At 35.9% G+C, this 20,813-nt stretch overlaps 1 protein-coding gene across 1 annotated transcript in view; it reads right to left on the reverse strand.

Moving 5' to 3' along the window:
* The window catches only part of MCCC1 (methylcrotonyl-CoA carboxylase subunit 1), a 69,623-nt gene that overhangs the window by 23,670 nt on the left and 25,140 nt on the right, over positions 1-20,813 (reverse strand). The window contains 7 exon segments of the mRNA XM_081300612.1: positions 1,014-1,197; positions 7,867-7,994; positions 9,665-9,746; positions 11,011-11,122; positions 20,314-20,435; positions 20,526-20,527; positions 20,530-20,672. Of these exon segments, the coding sequence (XP_081156738.1) occupies positions 1,014-1,197; positions 7,867-7,994; positions 9,665-9,746; positions 11,011-11,122; positions 20,314-20,435; positions 20,526-20,527; positions 20,530-20,672 (773 nt within the window).

Here is a 20,813-nt window from a genome sequence, read left to right on the forward strand (position 1 = left end):
TTATTATTGTTTAGCTTGTACTATTTATACTTGACTTTAAGTTCCTTGAAGGCAGAGTGTCTATATTGTAATATAGACACTCACAGTCAATTTTAATCACTTTTAGAACTAGGCAGAGTAAAATAATAAAACAATAGATACAACATATTTTTTATTCTAATTTGTTATATATGACAGCAGTATGCATTTCAATTTAGATACATAATTTTTCTTGGTAAAGTTTTAACAAGTATGTCACATTTCAAAACAAGAGTACATTGTTTAAAATACTAGTTAATGCTTTTTATTAAATTTTTTTTTAGTTGTAGTTGAACATAATACCTTTATTTATTTATTTATTTTTATGTAGTGCTGAGGATCGAACCCAGGGCCTCGCCCACGCTAGGCAAGCACTCTACCACTGAGCCACAGTCCCAGCCCCATAGTTAATGCTTTAAAAATAATTATTATAGGGGGCTATAGCTCAGTAGCAGAGCACTTGCCTAGCATGGGTGAGGCACTGTGTTGGATCCTTAGCACCACATAAATAAAATAAAGATATTCTGTCCATCTACAACTACAAAAATAGTTGTTTTTTAAAAAATTAACTATTATAGAAGGAAAAAGTAAAACTTGATGAGAAATCAATTAAATCCCTTACTTTAAAACATGCCAGATATTTCCATAAGACTCCATCCCAACATATATAATGTTCCAAAGCCAGGCACAATGGTGGTAACTCTAGTCCCAGCTGAGGCAGGAGAATCACTTGAGCCCCAAAGTTCAAGGTCAGCCTGAGTAATAAGTAAGATTCCATCTCAAAGGAAAAAAAAATGCACTCGAAGTTTAACAAGAGTGAGACTTTTGGGCTGGGGTTGTGGCTCAGTGGTAGGGTGCTCACTTAGCACATGCAGAGCCCTGGGTTCAATCCTCAGCACCACATAAAAATAAAAAAAATAAAAGGTATTGTGTCCAACCACAACTAAAAAAATAAAATATTGAAAAAAAGAGGAAGACTTTTCATTTCATATTACCTTGCTGTACTCCAGTTTCAATCCGAGTGAAAGGGTCTGCTTGAGGGGTAGAGAGGTGCACCAGTGGTCCAGCCCCTGGCATGAAGTTATTGTTTGGATCTTCTGCATATATTCTAGCCTCAAAGGCATGGCCTTGCAGAGGTATTTCTTCCTGTCTCAAAGGAATCTTCTCTCCTGCTGCAATCTGATAATAGATGAATAATGCCTCTTAGGAAAATACCAATTATAGCAGTTACAAGACTGAGTAAGTCAATGGTCCTGTTTGTTTTTTCCCCTATGGAAAGTGTACAATGGACTTTGCAATACAGCAAAATGAAAACTATGATTTTATCCATTCACTTGAGTATTCAGCAAAACAGGATTAAAACACAGATGGAGCTTGAGAATCATGTATTAATTGCAATGGGTTTCTAGAGATTTTAAGTGGAAAAAGGCAAACTGATGGCTAATTTGCAAATATAAAAATCAACATTTGTAGCCGGGTGCAGTGGCACACGTCTGTAATACCAGCAGCTCGGGAGGCTGAGCCAGGAGGATAGTGAGTTCAAAGCCAGCCTCAGCAATGACGAGGCGCTAAGCAACTCCATGAGACCCTGTCTCAAATAAAATACAAAACAGGGTTAGGGATGTGGCTCAGTGGTTGAGTGTCCCTGAGTTCAATCTCCAGTTCCAAAAAAAAAAAAAAATCAACATTTGTTTAATATAATCAAAACCAAATTTCTTACTGGCAAGATATTTTTTTTTTTAAGAGAGAGAGAGAGAGAGAGAGAGAGAGAGAGAGAGAGAGAGAGAGAGAGAGAGAGAGAATGAATTCCAATATTTATTTTTCAGTTTTTGGCAGACACAGCATCTTTGTATGTGGTGCTGAGGATCGAACCCGGGCCGCACGCATGCCAGGCAAGCGCGCTACCGCTTGAGCCACATCCCCTGCCCCCTGGCAAGATATTCTTGGTTTTCATTTTAAAACATTAGCACTCCAGTCTAAAAATCAATAAATCAATCTTTTTTTATAATAAATTATTAGTTGATGTTTAGAACTACATTCACAGACATGAAAGAAATATGCTGGTCTTAGTCATCCTACGTTGTAATCGTTGTCAGCAAGTGAGTGATAAAGGGAAAAGGAAACAGCATTTTTTTTTTTTAGTCCATCCCTCATCTCCTGAAACTGTGTGTTGTTTTTTTTTTTTTTTTTTTTTTTTTTTAATTTGTGGAAGGATACAAGACCTCTGTCTTATCTATTTTTATGTGGTGCTGAGGATGGAACCCAGTGACTCACACATGTTGGTCAAGTGCTCTATCACTGAGCTACAACCCAAGCCCCAACATCATGGGCTTTAAGCTTACTAAGTTTATGTGTGATAATAGATTATAAACAGGATCATCATTATTATTTATTACTACTATAATTATTACTATTTTGGCTCTTACGTACAAAAACAACGAATTTCTCTTGTCAACTAGTACAACTTGGAAAAGGCTAATGGAGGATATTTGGTCACTTTCTCTCTTTACTTTCTTCTTCGAGTGTTTCCTCAAGATGAGAAAATGACAACCTGAGGAAGCAATATAGATACAGGAGAAAAGACTCTAAGTAACTTAGCATAATCCTGAACTAAACAGGTAAGCTTAAAATAGAAGCAAATGTTTCATCTCTTTGAACCTATAAATCAGGAACCACAGTTGTTTAGAACAACAACAAAAAGGAACTGAGTGCCTTTATGGTACAGTATTTCAACTCTTATCACTTGGGTTCAAACTTTGCCTCTATACTCATTGTGACCTGGGCATGTTTTTTGTCCTATTATTCCAGATGTGGAATACCTTTTAAGACCTTAAATTGAGCAACAAATATACCACTTACCAATGGTAACTTTGAAATAATTATTATGTTTGTAGAGTTCTATTCTTTTGAGGAGAGTAATAGGTAATGAGGAGAGTGTTTGAAATATTTTAAAATTCATTGTGAAAATGGCATAAATTTTACTGCAGAAGTTACTTTTACTAAACGCTCAACTGGACAAAATAGTACATATATAACTGATAATGTAATATAAGAAATTCACACATGAAAGTATTTTATGGAACTAGGTTGTGATTTTATTTCAAGAAATGCATTGTATTCCAAACTATAAATGTTCAAAAGCAGCTGTCCTATAAACAGGACACAGGAACAATGTATACTCTTAGCAATATATTGTGCAATATATTGCTGCATACAAACTCTAATATGTTGCTACTTGTGGTAATTTTGTTGATAAATTGTGATCTGTGTTTCCCTACTCTACAGAATATATTAGAGCCAGGTGCAGTGGCATACTCCTGTAATCCCAGCAGTTTAAGAGGCTGAGGCAGGAGGATCTCAAGTTCAAAGCCAGCCTCAGCCACTTAGGGAGGCCCTAAGCAACAGATCCTGTCTCAAAATAAGAAATAGAGGCTGAAGATGTAGCTCAATGGGTAACCACCCTGGGTTCAATCCCTGTACAAAAGAAAAAAAAAATAAGAATGTATTAGGGAAAACACTGATTCCGAAAGCTTGAGGAAAATGAGGAATTCTTTTAGAGTATTCTAGCCTGGAGGAGATTTTTGAAGAAATATTAATACTTGAAATAGACAATGCATATTATTCTGCAGAAAGTAAGCATGAATTTGAAGTACTTAGCTAGATGAGTTAAATACTTTTAGGAATTATTATGTTTTCATAATAAAAGTATCATAAGCTGTCCTCCATAGAAACTACTGGTCAAATGATGAAGATTTGGGTATGTCTAGTATCAAAATGCAATGTCAAGAAATTATTTCCTGGAGCTGAAAAGTATCATATATTTTTGCAACAATAACAAATGTCAATATTGAAGATAAATGTTTTCAAATTCATCTTCTAATAAAGATGACTCAAAAGTCATGCATGACATTCAGTTTCTTTGAAGAATGTTTGACAGTGGTTAAAATGATTATCAGATATTTTTTTTTAAAGAGAGAGTGAGAGAGGAGAGAGAGAGAGAGAGAGAGAGAGAGAGAGAGAGAGAGAGAATTTTTAATATTTATTTTTTAGTTCTCGGCGGAGACAACATCTTTGTTGGTATGTGGTGCTGAGGATCAAACCTGGGCCGCACGCATGCCAGGCGAGCGCGCTACCGCTTGAGCCACATCTCCAGCCCGATTATCAGATCTTATGGACACAATTCACTGAAACAATTTATAAGAGGTAAGTCCATAAGATTTGGTTACACATTCTGGGCACAGTGAGGAATATGGAGATACTGCTATAACTTTGTGTTTAACTTGGAAAAAGTTCTCAAGAAGGACCCAATGATGGTCTTCTGCTTGGGAGTAAGGTAGTTCTATAAATGTTAGAAGTGATAAAGAACCCAATCATGCTTTTTTCCTTGACAATTTATTCAGTCAGTATGACTTGTTTGTATACTTTGAAATACTGGTTTCTATCAGGGGAGATGGCATATGCCTGTAATCCCAGCAGCTCAGGAGGCTGAGGCAGGAAGATCATGAGTTCAAAACCAACCTTGGCAATTTAGTGAGGCCCTAAGCAACTCAGTGACATCCTGTCTCTAAATAAAAATACAAAAACGGGCTTGGGATGTGGCTCAGTGATTGAGTGTCCTGGGTTTAATCCCTGCTCTCCACCCTCCCCCCCCCGCCTCAAAAAAAAAATTGGATTCTAAGTTAGAAGCACCACGAGGAAAAACAAGTCAGTGGGTCATATGATTACAGATTTGATACTAATAACGAAATTCTCATTGCAAAATGGTTAGATAATAAATATGTCATTGTTGGAGTAAACTATGACCTGATGAAACTACTTGGCAAAGTTCAATAGTGGAAATAAAAAAGAAAGAGTAGAGCCAGTGTGCCTCAAACAAAGGCAGTAGGCACCTGTAACAATCTCAGTGGTGCTATGGACAAACATGATTTGTTGGTTTCCAAATATTCCACTTCTAATAGAGGTAAAAAATGGTTTTGGCCTTTGTTCACTCGAGTAATTGATATGTGAATCATAAATGCATGGATTATTCACAGAATTGTGAACAAAGATGAAGAAAGAACTCATAAACTTGTTGGATTTCAAAAGAGACATCTGCTTAGCATACCAAAAGGATGCAATGAGAAACCATCATGAGGAAGAGACTGTAATACTCCTAGACCTATTAGTGTCCAAGATGATATCCTATCAGTTGACAAGAGCAGCTGTATTACTCTCAAATGGCAAGAACAGTGATGATACCAAAATGTAATGTAAATTTGTTCCTTTCCACCAAAATTAATTGTTTAAGAGGTCATAAAAATTGCTTCTTTGTAATGTATTATTTGTAATGTATAATTTTGTAATGTATTATTTGCCAAATGTCCTATTCATAAGATGGCTTATATATGTAAAAGATACTATACTGTCCCAGTGTCCTACATGTAGGAAAATGTATATTCTGTTCTTCATGATAATAAAGGCTATATAAGCCCTAGACTATGATTTCCAAGCCATTTTAATGCACCTTTGTCAATGTTGTTAAAATATTTGCAGACTTGAAAACTTGGGACTTAATGGGTTAAGCTCTCCATGCTTCAGAGAAAAATGTCTGGTGTACAGCAAGCACTATGTGTTAGCTGGTATTATTTCATTTCTACCTTTTAATGAAATTCTCTTTAACATTTTAATAAAAAGTTCTATGTGGTTTTTTCTTTGTTTTTAAAATTTTTTTTTAGTTGTAATTGGACACAATGTCATTATTTTATTTATTTTTTGTGGTGCTGAGGATCGAACTCAGTGGTAGGCAAGTGCTCTACCACTGAGCCATAATGCCAGCCCTATGGCTATTATAATTTCTTAAGTTTCAGAAATAATGCTGATTTCCCTGATATCCAAAAGCTTTCTGCTTCCCTAATCCTTAGAAAACTTTATCCTTTATGATTTCAAAGATCTAGACTTTCTTGGTTATTGCTTTAAAGAAAAATAACCTCCATTTCCTTGAATTTGGGAAACATAAGTACTCTTGCCAGAAATTTTCTAATTCACTAGTTTTTCCTGATGTTCACTAACACTTACTAGCCTGATGTATCTGTTTTTTTCATTAGTTCTCAAGGCTAAACAGGCTTAGAAGAATCTTTTGGTTCCTTAAAATCACCAATCATCCCCAAGGAACCAGCAAAAGGAATATCATATTATTGTCCACAGGAACCCTGAAAAGACAAAATTATCAAAATAATCAAGTCTTCAACATCACAGCACGTGAAAACATAATTTAGATTCAGTATATACAAAGAACAAAGAATCATACAGGAGTTGAGAATATTGATACTGCTTAAAGTTTGGGAGGCTAGTGGCTGGGGTTGTTGCTCAGTGGTAGAACACTTGCCTAGCAAGTGTGAAGCACTGGGTTTGATTCTCAGCACCATATATAAATAGATGAACAAAATAAAGGTCCATCAATGTCTAAAAAAATTTTGGGGGAGGCTAGGGCTGGGGATGTAATTCAGTTGTACAGTGTTTGTCTAGCATGTGTGAGTCCCTGAGTTCAATCCCCAGCACTGCAAAAAACAAACAAATATATTCCTTCATATTAAAAAAGGAGGAATGAGGTAAAATAAACTGAAGAGAACAAAACAGACTAAGCTATTATTATTAACATTTGAAGGATATGCTTTAGGGAACTTGGGTTTATACTAATGCTTCTCAAACAATCCACAGTAAAAGAATAGTAATGGGTGTATTTTTCTTTTTTTTCCCCAATATCTTTATTTATTTATTCATTCATTCATTCATTCATTCATTCATTCATTCATTTATTTATTTATTTATATGTAGTGCTAAGGATTGAACCCAGTTCCTCACGCATGCGAGGCAAGCGCTCAACCACTGAGCTACAACCCCAGCCTCTTTCATTTCTTTTAAATATTTTTTAGTTGTAAATGGACCCAATAACTTTATTTATTTATTTTTATGTGGTGCTAAGGATCTAACCCAGTGCCTCATGCATAATGAGGCAATTGCTCTACCACTGAGCTACAACCCCAGGCTTGTATTTCTTTTTGTAAAATATAGAAGACACATCCTACCAATGTCAAATGCTTTAAAAGTTTCCAAACATTAACTCTGAATAGCAACTATGAATGAACATTTACTCAAGGGCTTGGAACAGTTTATAAATCAAGACTTTATGTGGATCATTCTATTGGTCTAGATCATTCCCTGGGCTCTTAATTCCCAACTCTGCCTTAAATTCATTTCATCTTGGCTAGCATCTGTCCTGCCTCTAAAATCGAATGATGGTATGGTCCAGAATGCTGTGGCCTTAGATAGACCACAAAGCTTTGACCTTGAGACCATGTAATGAACCTAAACTGCTGGCTTGCCTGGTGCCTAAGTGGAATTAGAAACCTGAGTCCCTATAGTGCCAACAGTGTCATAGCATCAACTATAACTTTACTTTTTATCTCTTATTTTCCTGTCTTTATCACAACCACCAGAAAGTGAACCCTGTCCAAAGCGATGCCTCTTTTCGGAGGCCAGAGACTTATCTTTATTTACTACTACTACTACTACTACTATTATTATTATTATTATAATATATGTGTTGCCAGGGGTCAAGTCCTGGGCCTCATGCATGCTAGACAGGTGTTCTACCACTGAATGGCATGCTCGCTCCTTCAAGACTAATCTTCAATAGAAAAAATATTCTCGGGGCTGGGATTGTGGCTCAGCAGTAGAGTGCTTGCCTAGCACCGGCAGGACCCGGGTTCGATCCTCAGCACCACATAAAAATAAAGGCATTGTGTTGAGTCCATCTACACCTAAGAAATAAATATTAAAAAAAAAAGAAAAAAGAAAAAATATTCTCACCCTAAGCTGCCACTCCACCAAGTCAGTTCCTGTGATCATCTCTGTAACAGGATGTTCCACTTGAAGCCTTGTATTCATCTCCATGAAGTAGAAATTGTGTTTTGAGTCCATAATAAACTCCACAGTGCCTAGAAGATAAAAAATCAGTAGCATATCAAGATCTTCCATGATGTAGCAAATCAAGTCCTACGGATGTCTCCATTTAATGGTAAACATTTTGCATTTAATGAAGAAAACATCTCACATTTTGCAGCAGCAAATGAGTGTCAGTTAAAATAGGGAGCTGCATAAGATTTAGCAATGGAAAAGTATATTTGGGGCTGTGCCTAAATTATGAATCAGTTTCAGCTGTTGTAGTGAGAGCATGATTGGACCATGTGTTACTGCACTAGAGCACCAAGATCCTCAGAGCCTCATGCCAGGACATCCCACCTCATTCCAACTCTCTGGAGAAAAACACATTTTTTTCCCCCTGATTGTGGAAGTTACTTTGAAGTTTCCTTTTGCAGATGACACACTGAAAGGTGGTCTAGCAACTAAGCCATATATTAATGTTTTATCTACCAGCACTCCCCCCCTTTTTTTTCCTCCAGTGTTGGGGATCCAATCCAGGGCCTCAAACATGCTAGGCAAGCTTCCCTTGTATTTATTAAGGTGATATTTTAAACAACAAACTTTAATTTAAGTGTAGGAATATATGAGGACTCTGTGACTTTCTATTCAATTTTGCTGTGAACTTAAACTGCTCTAAAGGGTTGGGGAATGTAGCTCAGCCTAGCATGCATGAGGCCTTGGGTTAAATCCATAGCAATGCAATAATGAAACAAAACAAAACAACAACAACCCCAAACCAAAAAATTACTCTAAGTTTATTTTTAAAAGAGCAAAAAATGGCACCAGGTATGGTGGCATGTGCCTGTAATCCCAGCGCCTCGGGAGGCTGAGACAGGAGGATCTTGGGTTCAAAGCCAGCTTCAGCAGTGGCAAGGCACTAAGCAACTCAGTGAGACCCTGTCTCTAAATAAAATACAAAATAGGGCTGGCGATATGGTTCAGTGGTCAAGTGGCCCTGAGTTCAATCCCCAGTACCCCCTGCCTCCTCTCCAAAAAGAACAAAAAACGAAGTCAGTAATTTCATTTGAAAATAGACTAGAGGTCTGGGGCTGTGGCTCAGTGGTAGCGCACTTCCTGACATGTGTGAGGCACTGCATTTGGTTCTCAGCAACACATATAAAGAAAGAAAGAAAGAAAGAAAGAAAGAAAGAAAGAAAGAAAGAAAGAAAGAAAGAAAGATCTATCAACAACTAAAAAAAATATTAAAAAAACAATAGAATAGAAGGGCTGGGATTGTGGTTCAGTGGTAGAGCACGTGCCTAGCACATGTGATGCACTGGGTTTTATCCTCAGCACCACATAAAAATAAAAAATAAATAAAGATATATAAAAATAATTAAAAAATAGAACAGAAAATATCAAAACTTACCATATATAATCAGGACAAAAAATGATTAGTGAAATGTTTGTTTCAAATATATGTATTCAATCACAATCACCTATGTGTGTACACTGGGTCTCAATATAAAATGTTTTTTTTGGGGGGTGGTGGTGCTAGGGATTGAACCCAGGGCTTTTTGCATATGAGGCAAACACCCTACCAACTGAACTATGTCCCCAGCCCTAAAGTATATTTCTTACTGTGGATATTGTCAAAGAAGCTTGAAACCACTGATTTAAATATTATGTTTCTCTTTCCTTCTGATACAAAGATAAATTACTTGTGACTCTTTGGTTAACATACCTGCTCCAACATAATTTACAGCTTTAGCAGCTCTGACTGCAGCTTCTCCAAGTTTTTGTCTTACTTCAGGTTTAATACCAGGCTATGAAAAAAATATTTTAAAAATATTTTCTTTAGTACCTTTACTTACTAGAAGTTCCACTAAAATGTCGTATTATATTTTAGGTGTCAAATAACTATATTAAAAAGATAAAGATAAAAAGCTAATGTTATATACTTCCTCAAGAAACACTGTACCAGTGTAACTGTCATTATACCAAAAGTTAATAGTTCTGCTTGTGATTTCTATGAATCTCAGGTATTACTCAGCATATTTGCTTACCTTTATGCCTTGCATGTACAGAATAACTTTTATAACTACATGAAAAATTTTAAGTATTAATATGAAAACTTTCAATGACCCTCATATGACTTCAGAATGACAGAGTAATCTGAATCATGTGCCAAATTATTTCTTGAAATAAAAGGAAACCTTAAAATTCCAAACTAATAAACAAGGTTCACAAAATGAAATATATTATCAGTAAGTAAGCAAAGTTTTTTTTAACATTTTAAAACACTGCTCTATAGGTATACATTTAAGCAATCACTGCTTTACTGAAATTATTGTTGACATATACTTCAAATGGTATAATATACTCTGCAACAGAAATTACATTGATTAACTAGAAATCTCACATTCCTGACTTTTGGAAATACATATTGAAAAACAAAACAAACAAACAAATAAAAACAACAACCACAACAAAAAAAATGTATCTAACCCAAGGCAGCAGCAGGACAAAAACAAATATAAATCCAAAAGTACATGGTCCTCACAGTTGGTCTTAACCCAAACAACAACCTAAAACCAAGACTTGGAGAGACTTGGAGAGATGTAAAAAAAAATTAATTTTAGGGAGCAAAGGAGTTGGCCCACTTTCCTCCTCTTTATGGTAGGAAGATGGCTAATATATCTTAGGAACATCCAAAATAGTTGCTAAAAATGTTCTCTATAAAAAACACATTCAATTAACCAGACCTTTCCATTCTATTGCTGTAATAAATCTAGATAATTACAATTTAAAATGTGCTCCGAAACCTCACTATTTAGCTCACTCTAAGTCAGATACTTGGATCAGAGTAGATTTTCCCAGATTCCACCTAGAAGGAACATGGCCCATTGTATGTAGCCCAGGTCACTAATGCCGTCTTCAACAGCAGTGAGTCCCTATAATTACATCATGCTGGGAAGCTGTCATCCAGCAGGACTTGGAGGGGTAGGAGTCACTAGCTTCACAGATTTCTGATGTAAAGTAAGATTTACATTATGGAGAAGCTTACTAACTTCCTTTCAACATCCTTACCGCTGGGGCCTCCTCAATGATCTTCTGATGTCGCCTCTGCACACTACAGTCTCTTTCAAACAAGTACACTGCATTGCCATGGTGATCTCCAAATACCTGGACTTCTACATGCCTATTTAAAAGCAAACACACACGTACTTTAAGGGTGAAAATATTACATTAATTAACACTGTTGGCCACAGTGACCAGGATTCCTTGATTTTTACTTTCTTTAAGAAAAAGTTAATTTTTGACCTTAGAATAGAGGTTATGGATTTATAAACAGAATTACAATCTCAAGAAAATCAATGAAAAAGTTGCCAATTGCATGATAAACACTAAAGAGAAAATATTTACATATATGAAATGACTGGCAAATAAGGAAAAGACTAAAAATAGAGGAGACTAAAAATAAGGGTGAATCACAAAATGTACAAATTGTCAAGGAAGAGACCGACAAACTTGGATATGTTAAAAATCACAAACTATTCATATTTCATATGTCTTCAGAAGACCATGGAACCTTTTAATGACTAGCTCTTATGGTCAGAATTTATAAACTATGGAAAACCGAAATAAAAATGGCTCAACCACAAAAGCTTTAAGAACTAAGTGAAATGATAAATAAATAAGCATAGATCATTAGTATTTTAAGAATATAGTATGGACTGGAAATATAGTTCAGGAGAAGAGCATGTGCTTAGCATGAGCATGGGCCTGGGTTTAATCTCCATAGCCTTCCCCTACAACACATACAAAAGCACTTTAATGTTGAGAATAAAATAGTGAAATTAAGATAAATTATATTAAGAGTGAATGTATGCACTACTTTTGAAAATAAGGTTAAGGCAGGCCATTTGGTGATCAGCAGGTTTGTTTTGACATGCTCACACAAGAGTTCAGCTCACATCTTCATCACCATAATATGGAAATGAGTGGTTGGCAATTTTTTCCCCTCAACTTTTTGAAATAAGAGTTCACAAACATAGGAAAAATTAAGCTAGGAAGTCTTGTAAATGTAGCACAACAAGTCATTTCTATTCATTTTTGTTCACTTTGTGAAGCACCTCATTTTACTACTTGAAACAATTCATTGTCTTCATATATTATCTTTCTTGAATATTCCATTTTAAAAATTTCCAACTCATCTAACATATTCTCTTGACAAAATACTTGGAGCTAATTTAAAAAAAAATCTTGCTTTGTTAACCATTTTCTCTTCATTTCATTTATCCAGAAGCTAAAATCATCAAACACATTGTTGTTCTTGCTATTATTATTATTAATATTTTTGTGTGGTACTGGGGATGGAACCTAGGGTCTTATGTGTGCTAAGTAGGTGCTCTACAACTGAGCCACATCCCAAGTCCCCTTGCAGTAATCAGTTAGATCAATTTAGAATAAGAAAAAAAAGAGATTTTATCATCACTCACTCCTTTTCTAATTCTCTTCCTTTCTTATGTAGACCTGAGTTTCTGATCTTTATTATTTTCCTTCTCTTTGAAAAGCTTCTATTAACAACTCTTGCAAGGCAGTTCTTCTCACCAGAAATTCCCTCAACTTCAGTTTCTCTTACAAAGACTTTATTCAGCCTTCACATTTAAAGGATGATTTTGCTGGATACAGAAGCTAGGTGGGTTTTATATTTTTTCTTTTAACACTTCATATTTCATTCTACTTTCTTCTTGCTTACAAGGTTTTTGATGAGATTGCTTATCCTTGATCTTTCATAGGTAATGTGCCCCCACCCCATAACTTTCTTCTATTTGTTTTTCATTTCCTGAAGTTTGAATATCAAATTTGGTGTCCTCTTCTAAGCTTTCTGGTTCTATAGTTTGGTGTTTGTCATTAATTTTGGAAAATTCTTGGCTGTTATTACTGAAGTAATATCTGAAGATATTTTTCCTGCTCCTCTTTCTCTTCTCCTCGTGATATTCAAACAATATGTTTTACTTTAAAAAACTCTCACAGTTCTTGGATATTTCATTTTTTTCATTCTTATTTCTCTTTCCATTTCAGTTTGGGAAGTTTCCATTGATATATGTTCATGATCACTGATACTTTCCTTGGATATTCACAGTCGAGGCTACTGATAAACCCATCAAATGATTGCATTTCTAGGATAGTGTTTTTGATTTCTACCATTAAAAAAAAATTTTTTTAGCACTTTCATCTGTCTGCTTACCTAATCCATCTGTCTTTGTGTGTGCACACGTGTGTGTATGTATGTGTATGTGTGTGTGTGTGTGTGTGTGAGTGTGTGAATGTGTGAGTATGTAGTACTGGGGATAAAATCCAGGGCCTCATACATACTAGGCAAGCACTCTACCACTGAGCTACATCCCCAGCCCTACCCATCTGTTCTTGAATGTTGTCTGCTTGTTCAATTAAAGCTTTTATATATTAATCAGTTATTTAAAATTCCCTATCTGATCTTTCTAAATTTATGTCATTCCCAGTCTTGTTCTGATGCTTCCTTTGTTTTTTTCAGACTGAACTTTTTCGGTCCCTTAGCATGTCTTATAATTTTATTTGTTAAAAGTAGGACATGACAAAATGACCATACTACCAAAAGCTCTATACAGATTTAGTGCAGTTCCAATCAAAATACCAATGACATTCCTCATAGCAATAGAAAAAACAGTCATGAAATTCATCTGTAAAAATAAGAGACCCAGAATAGCTAAAGCAATCCTTAGCAAGAAGAGTGAAACAGGTGGCATCACTAAAACAGACCTTAAACTATACTACAGAGCAACAGTAACAAAAAGAGTAGGTATTGGCACCAAAATAGACTGGTAGATCAATGGTACAGAATAGAGGACACAGAGACTAACCCACATAATTATAGTTATATTAAACAAAGGCGCCAAAAACATACATTGGAGAAAAGATAGCCTATTCAACAAATGGTGCTGGAAAACTGAAAATCCATATGTAACAAAATGAAATTAAACCCCAACCTCTCACCTTGCACAAAACTCAACTCAAACTGGATCAAGGACCTAGGAATTAAGCCAGAGACACTGCATCTAACAGAAGAAAAAGTAGGCCCAAATCTCCATTATGTCAGATTAAGCTCTGACTTCCTTAATAAGACTCCTATAGTGCAAGAATTAAAATCAAGAATCAATAAATGGGATGGACTCAAACTGAAAAGCTTCTTCTCAGAAAACAAAAACAAACAATCAGTGAGGTGAGTAGAGAGCCTACATCTTAGGAGCAAATATTTACCACTCGCACATCAGATAGAGCACTAATCTCTAGAATATATAAAGAAATCAAAAAAGCTAAACCCCCCAAAACAAATAACCCAATCAATAAATGGACCAAGGATCTGAACAGACACTTCTCAGAAGATGATATACAATCAATCAACAACTATATGAAAAAATGTTCATCATCTCTAGCAATTTCAGAATGCAAATCAAAACTACTCTAAGATTTCATCTCACTCCAGTCAGAATGGCAGCTATTAAGAATATAAACAACAATAAGTATTGGCAAGGATGTGGGGAAAAAGGTACACTCATATGCTGCTGGTGGGGCTGCAAAATGGTGTAGCCAATATGGAAAGCAGTATGGAGATTTCTTGGAAAACTGGGACTGGAACAACCATTTGACTCAGCTATCCCTCTCCTTGGTCTATACCCAAAGGACTTAAAAATAGCATACTACAGGGACACAGTCACATCAATGTTTACAGCAGCACAATTTACAATAGCTAAACTGTGGAACCAACCTAGATGCCCTTCAGTAAAAGACTGTATAAAGAAAATGTTGTATATATACACAATGGAATATTACTCAGCAATAAAAGAGAATAAAATCATGGCATTTGCAGGTAAATGGATGGAGTTGGAGAATAAAATGCTAAACGAAGTTAGCCAATCCCAAAAAACCAAGGGCTGAATGTTTTCTCTGATATAAGGAGGCTAATTCATAGTAGGGTTGGGAGGGGGAGCATGGGAAGATTAGATGAACTCTATATAGGGCAAAGGGAGGGAGGGGGTATGGGGGTAGAAAAGATGGAGGAATGAGATGGACATCATTACCCTAAGTACATGTATGAAGACACAAAAGTGGTGAATATACTTTATATACAACCAGAGGTATGAAAAATTGTGCTCTATATATGTAATATAAATTGTAATGCATTCTGCTGTCATACATAACAAATTTGAATTTTAAAAAAAAGTAGGGACATGAGGGCTGATGTAGCTCAGTTGGTAGAGTGCTTGCCTCACATGCACAAGGTCCTGGGTTCAATCCCCAGCATCACACACACTAAATAAATAAAGTAGAACATGATATATCAGGTAATAATATCTGAGGTAAAGAGAACTTTAGTGACGTCTTCCACTAAAATGATTAGGAAGTAGGCTGTGTTAACGTTTGTAGTGGCTGTAGATTATACCAGAAGTTTCAGTTTCTTCTAGTGTTCTTGTTTCATTTTTTTTTTTTTTCATTTACTGTTTTTGGCAAACCCCAAGCCTTCTTAATTAGAGCCTGCATTTTATAGCTCCTTCAATTATAACTCACTGTTACTGTCCTGGAGCCCTGGTGACATGTGTCTTAGTCTGTTCTGGCTGCTCTAACAAAATATCTTAGACTAGGCAATTTATAAATAGCAGAAATGTATTTCTTACAGTTCTAGAGGAGAGAAAGTCCAAGATTGATGTGCTAGCAGATTCAGTGTCTGGTGAGGGCCTCTTCCTCATAAATGGTGACTTGTTACAGTGTCCTCATATGGCAGAAGAGAGAAGAGGCAAATGGTTTCTCTCAAGCCTTCTAGAAGGGCAATAATTCCTTCATGGTCTAATCACCTTCCAGAGTCCACAGGTCTGAACACCATCACTTTGGGAGTCAGGTTTCAACATAAAAATTTTTGAGGGACATAAACATTCAGACCATAGCAATGTGGTAGTAGGGTGTGGGGGAGGAAAAACAATCTATAAATCTTATGATGAGATGGTCTTTTAGTGGGCCTGTGTTTGTGTTGAGACTTTCAGAACTGTTTCTTAGCCTTTTAAAAATTTTCTCCCCTTATGTGAAACAGAAGGGCTAGAGGAGTTAGAGCTGACTAGCTGTCATTCCCCCAGGCCAGAATAGGCTCTGGCAACATTTTCCTGGAAGTTAGGAATCCTTTTGTTGGGAAGAACAGAATGCCCTGAGTCTATTTCAAAATAGTTACTTTCCCTCTTCCCACTGTCCCAAATCATAAGGAAATTTTCCTTGGATTTTCACTGTGAGAATTTAATGGATCGGACTATTCCCTGAAGACCTTAAAAGAGTGTACTACAGGGATACTGCCACATCGATGTTCATAGCAGCACAATTCACAATTGCTAGACTGTGGAACCAACCCAGATGCCCTTCAATAGATGAATGGATTAAAAAAAGTGGCATTTATACACCATGGAGTATTACGCAGCACTAAAAAAATGACAAAATCATGGAATTTGCAGGGAAATGGATGGCACTAGAGCAGATCATGCTTAGTGAAGCTAGCCAATCCCTAAAAAAACAAATACCAAATGTCTTCTTTGATATAATGAGAGCAACTAAGAACAGAGCAGGGAGGAAGAGCAGGAAGAAAAGATCAACATTAAACAGAGACATGAGGTGGGAGGGAAAGGGAGAGAAAAGGGAAATTGCATGGTAATGGAGGGAGACCCTCATTGTTATACAAAATTACATATAAGAGGTTGTGAGGGGAATGGGAAAATAAACAAGGAGAGAAATGAATTACAGTGGATGGGGTAGAGAGAGAAGATGGGAGGGGAGGGGAGGGGGGATAGTAGAGGATAGGAAAGGTAGCAGAATACAACAGTTACTAATAGGGCATTATGTAAAAATGTGGATGTGTAACCGACGTGATTCTGCAATCTGTATTTGGGGTAAAATTGGGAGTTCATAACCAACTTGAATCTAATGTATGAAATATGATATGTCAAGAGCTTTGTAATGTTGTGAACAACCAATAAAAAAAAAAAAAGAATTTAATGGAGTTCTAGGAGTTAAAGTGGAATATTCCATGAAAGTGGAATAGAACCTGAATCTGTGCCCCACGGGGTCTCTCTCTTCAGGCTAGTCCACACTCAGCCTCCAGGCATTTGGCAAGATTCCCATTATGTGTTGAGCTCCAGAAGCTTTTGCTTCAAGGTTGATCTCAGCTGTGCTGCACTGAATTCATAGCCTGTCCAGATTTCAGAGTGTTGGGGTGCTCCGTGGCATCTCTTCTCTAGTGGTCTAAATGTTGCTTATCCCTAGTTTTGTTCAGTTTTTCCCTTGCTTTCTGGATGGAAGCAATGACCTCTAAGTTCTTTACATTTTGGAGCTGAACCATTTGTCAATTTCCAATTGTAAATTCTACACTTCCACTGATTCTCCCTCATCTTTTAGCTGTTACAAGGAAGGAAACACTATAGCAGGAACTCCAGGCCATGAGGGAACACACAGGAGCCATACAAGGGACACACAGCAGCTCTTTTCTGCATTGTCAGAAGATGGAAACACCTTATCTTTGGCTACTTAATATATAAAGGAAGCACAAGAAAGATTGGGTTCTTGGGCTGGGGTTGTGGCTCAGTGGTAGAGTGCTCGCCTACCATGTATGAGGCACTGGGTACGATCCTCAGAACCACATAAATGTGAAATAAAGATATTGTGTCCACCTAAAACTAAAAAAGAAATACTAAAAAAAAAGAAAGAAAGATTGGGTCCTCTGTTGTGATTTCTGTAGTCACCCAATCATTTGTTTTTTCTTTTTCTGATGGACCCTTTTCTGTGTTGCTTTATATACTTGGTGGTTCTGGAACATAGTGTTTAGAAGTAGTTGAGAACCAGGAGGTGCATTAAATTCCAATGGCTCCAATTCAGCCACTGTTGAGTCTGGCTGATTCTATCAGGAGTGCCTTGAAATTTTGATTTTCATATATATATATATATATATATATATATATATATATATATATGAAATATATATATATATATATATATATATATATTAAAGAATTTAACTTATTTATTTGTTTTTATGTGGTGCTGAGGATCAAACCCAGTTCCTCACCCATGCTAGGTAAGGACTCGACCACTGAGCTATAACCCCAGCCCCTCTTATTTATATTTTTAATCCACCATTTTAAATTTGAATTGAATACAAATTGAGGAATAAATGTGATTTCTTTTTTTTTTTTTTTTGACCTGAGAATTGAACTCAGGGACACTCGACCACAGAGTCACATCCCCAGCTCTATTTTGTATTTTATTTAGAGGCAGTCTCATTGAGTTGCTTAGTGCCTCACTTTTGCTGAGGCTAGCTTTGAACTCACAATCCTCCTGCCTCAGCCTCCCGAGCCACTGGAATTACAGGAGTGAGCCATTGTGTCCGGCTAGAAATGTGATTTTTTTCCCCCTTAAAATATATACTTTTATACCTTCAAAATATACTTTGAAGATGGTTTCCTATCTCAGTCTCTCAATAAGCTTCACAGTTCTGATGACACTTTTCTCAGGTGTCAGCATCACTCTGATCAGCTTCAGGCACTCTGTTAGTTCAATAGGTAATTATTTAGCAGTATATGTATATATATAGTATGATTATAATATTCTATTGTTACTGATACAAATTACAGAACAGAAATGCTTATATTTATATTAGGAAAATAAGATTACAAGGTATTTTATTGTTTATCTCCTGTATTTTCTTGAAGTTTTAAAAATGTATTCATATTACTTCTATATTTAAAAAACATAAAACAATAACTATTATGTGGAACGTAGTATGCCAAGCAACATACACAAGAAAATAAAATGCTATATATCACCATGTTGTTTATTCCCAGGAATTTTCAAGCTACTGGGAGAATAAATTATAATGTGAGGCATTGTATGGCTAAGATTCCACAAGTGAAGAATTCACATCTTCAAGAAAAAAAATAATGTAGGCATTGAGTTATAGTTATTGAGATAGATAGTTCATGCTTCTATAACTCTTAAATCAAGAGCATGCTAATTTGGATGGCTAGCCTGTTCCTTGCAGAAGGAAACTTTTAATTTACCTTAGGACCTCCTTCTTTTTTGCCTTATTTCCTACCAAGAAGTGGCATATGCTGAGATCTCCTATTTTTTTTTTTAACTATCAAATGATAACTATATTTCATTTACTGTGTTGTGCTCAGGTATAGTTCCATGTTTTACAGAGCCTGAAACAAAAATAATTTGGGGCCCTCTTTCAGAAAAAGAAGGTAAAATGACAAATCCATAATTAGGTAGGGAGTCCTGGAAGAGGCTCATCCAAAAGAAGAATCTAAAACTTCAAGTTCATTAACTTAAAGGTAATTCTCTTTCTGGTCATGGCTTCCAAATGTATTATTCTTTTCATTCCACTTGCAGGTCATATATATTTTTAAAAATTGCCATAAAAATCTATTAAACAGAAAACTTATTTTATCTGATTTTAAATAACAGACATAAAAACAGAATTTCAGCCAGGTGTAGTGGCGCATGCCTATAACCCAAGCAACTTGGGAAGCTGAGTCAGGAGGATTGCAAGTTTGAGGCCAGCCTCAGCATCTTATTGAGGCTGTCATTAGAATTAGAAAAACAGCAAATACTTAGTATATATAAAATACTTAAAATCTGGCACATGGTAAATACCTAAATGTTAGCTGCTAGCATTATTATTAACTTAACACAGTTCAATCTGGAAAACTGTCTCTACCTCAACTGGTGCTCATAAAGTTCTATAAATATAGCTTAATCTATTACAATAATTTTTTAATATTAAAAAACCCTGAATTCTACCACTAGGAAATATACTGAATGAATTACTGATACATCAATATCATATAACCATTAAGCCACCATTAAAAAGAATGAGGTGATCTACATTTAATGACATAGAAAGAGGCCTATAATGTGTTAGTATATGATATGATATAATATTACTTTATATAATATTACACAAGATTTTGTTCATTATTCTTTGTATGTATTTTTTTCCGCATATATATGCATAAGTTCTACTCAGTGGTTATGTCAGAGTTGGGACTGGAGAACTTCCTGGACTCATTTACTATTATAATTTTATATATTACAGAATGTATTAACTTTATAATTTATTTTATTTTTTAGTTTTTTTTTTAAGATGGGCACAATATCTTTAGTAATTTTATTTATTTTTATGTGATGCTCAGGATTAAACAAACCCAGTGTATCACATGTGTGAGGCAAGCGCTCTGCCACTGGACTATAACCCCAGCCCCTTAATTTTATAATTTAATTAAAAAAATCTGAGTCAGAAAAAAAAGCTCAGCCCACCTTGGCGTGTCCACAAACTTCTCAATCAGCATAGCGTCATCATTAAAAGACTTGTTAGCTTCTCTTCGCGCCGATTCTAACTGCTCCTGAAATTCTTTTTCTGATCTAATGATCCTCATGCCCTAAAAAAGGAAAAGATGGCTATGACTCTGACATAAATTAAACAAAGAAGACTATCCTGAAATGGCAAAGACATGCATCCACAGCCTTACTTTCCTCCTCCTCCGCGGACAGCTTTAACCATGACGGGATAACCAATTCTCCCAGCGTGTTCTTTCAGGCACTGGTCAGCCTGGTCCTCACCATGATAACCTTCCACAATAGGCACTCCGGCAGCAGCCATTATGGATTTGGATGTGCTTTAGAGTAAGAACACCAAGATGCCCCAATTCTATAAATCTTTCATAAGAACCACAAATATTATAATGGAATTCTTTTTAAAAAGCATGCTATAGGTAAAGGAAGGACTACAGTGTGAGAAAACAAACATTGATACATAA

This window comes from Spermophilus citellus (genome assembly GCF_964194105.1).
Source record: "Spermophilus citellus genome assembly, chromosome: 7".
NCBI classification, from domain to species: Eukaryota; Metazoa; Chordata; class Mammalia; order Rodentia; family Sciuridae; genus Spermophilus; species Spermophilus citellus.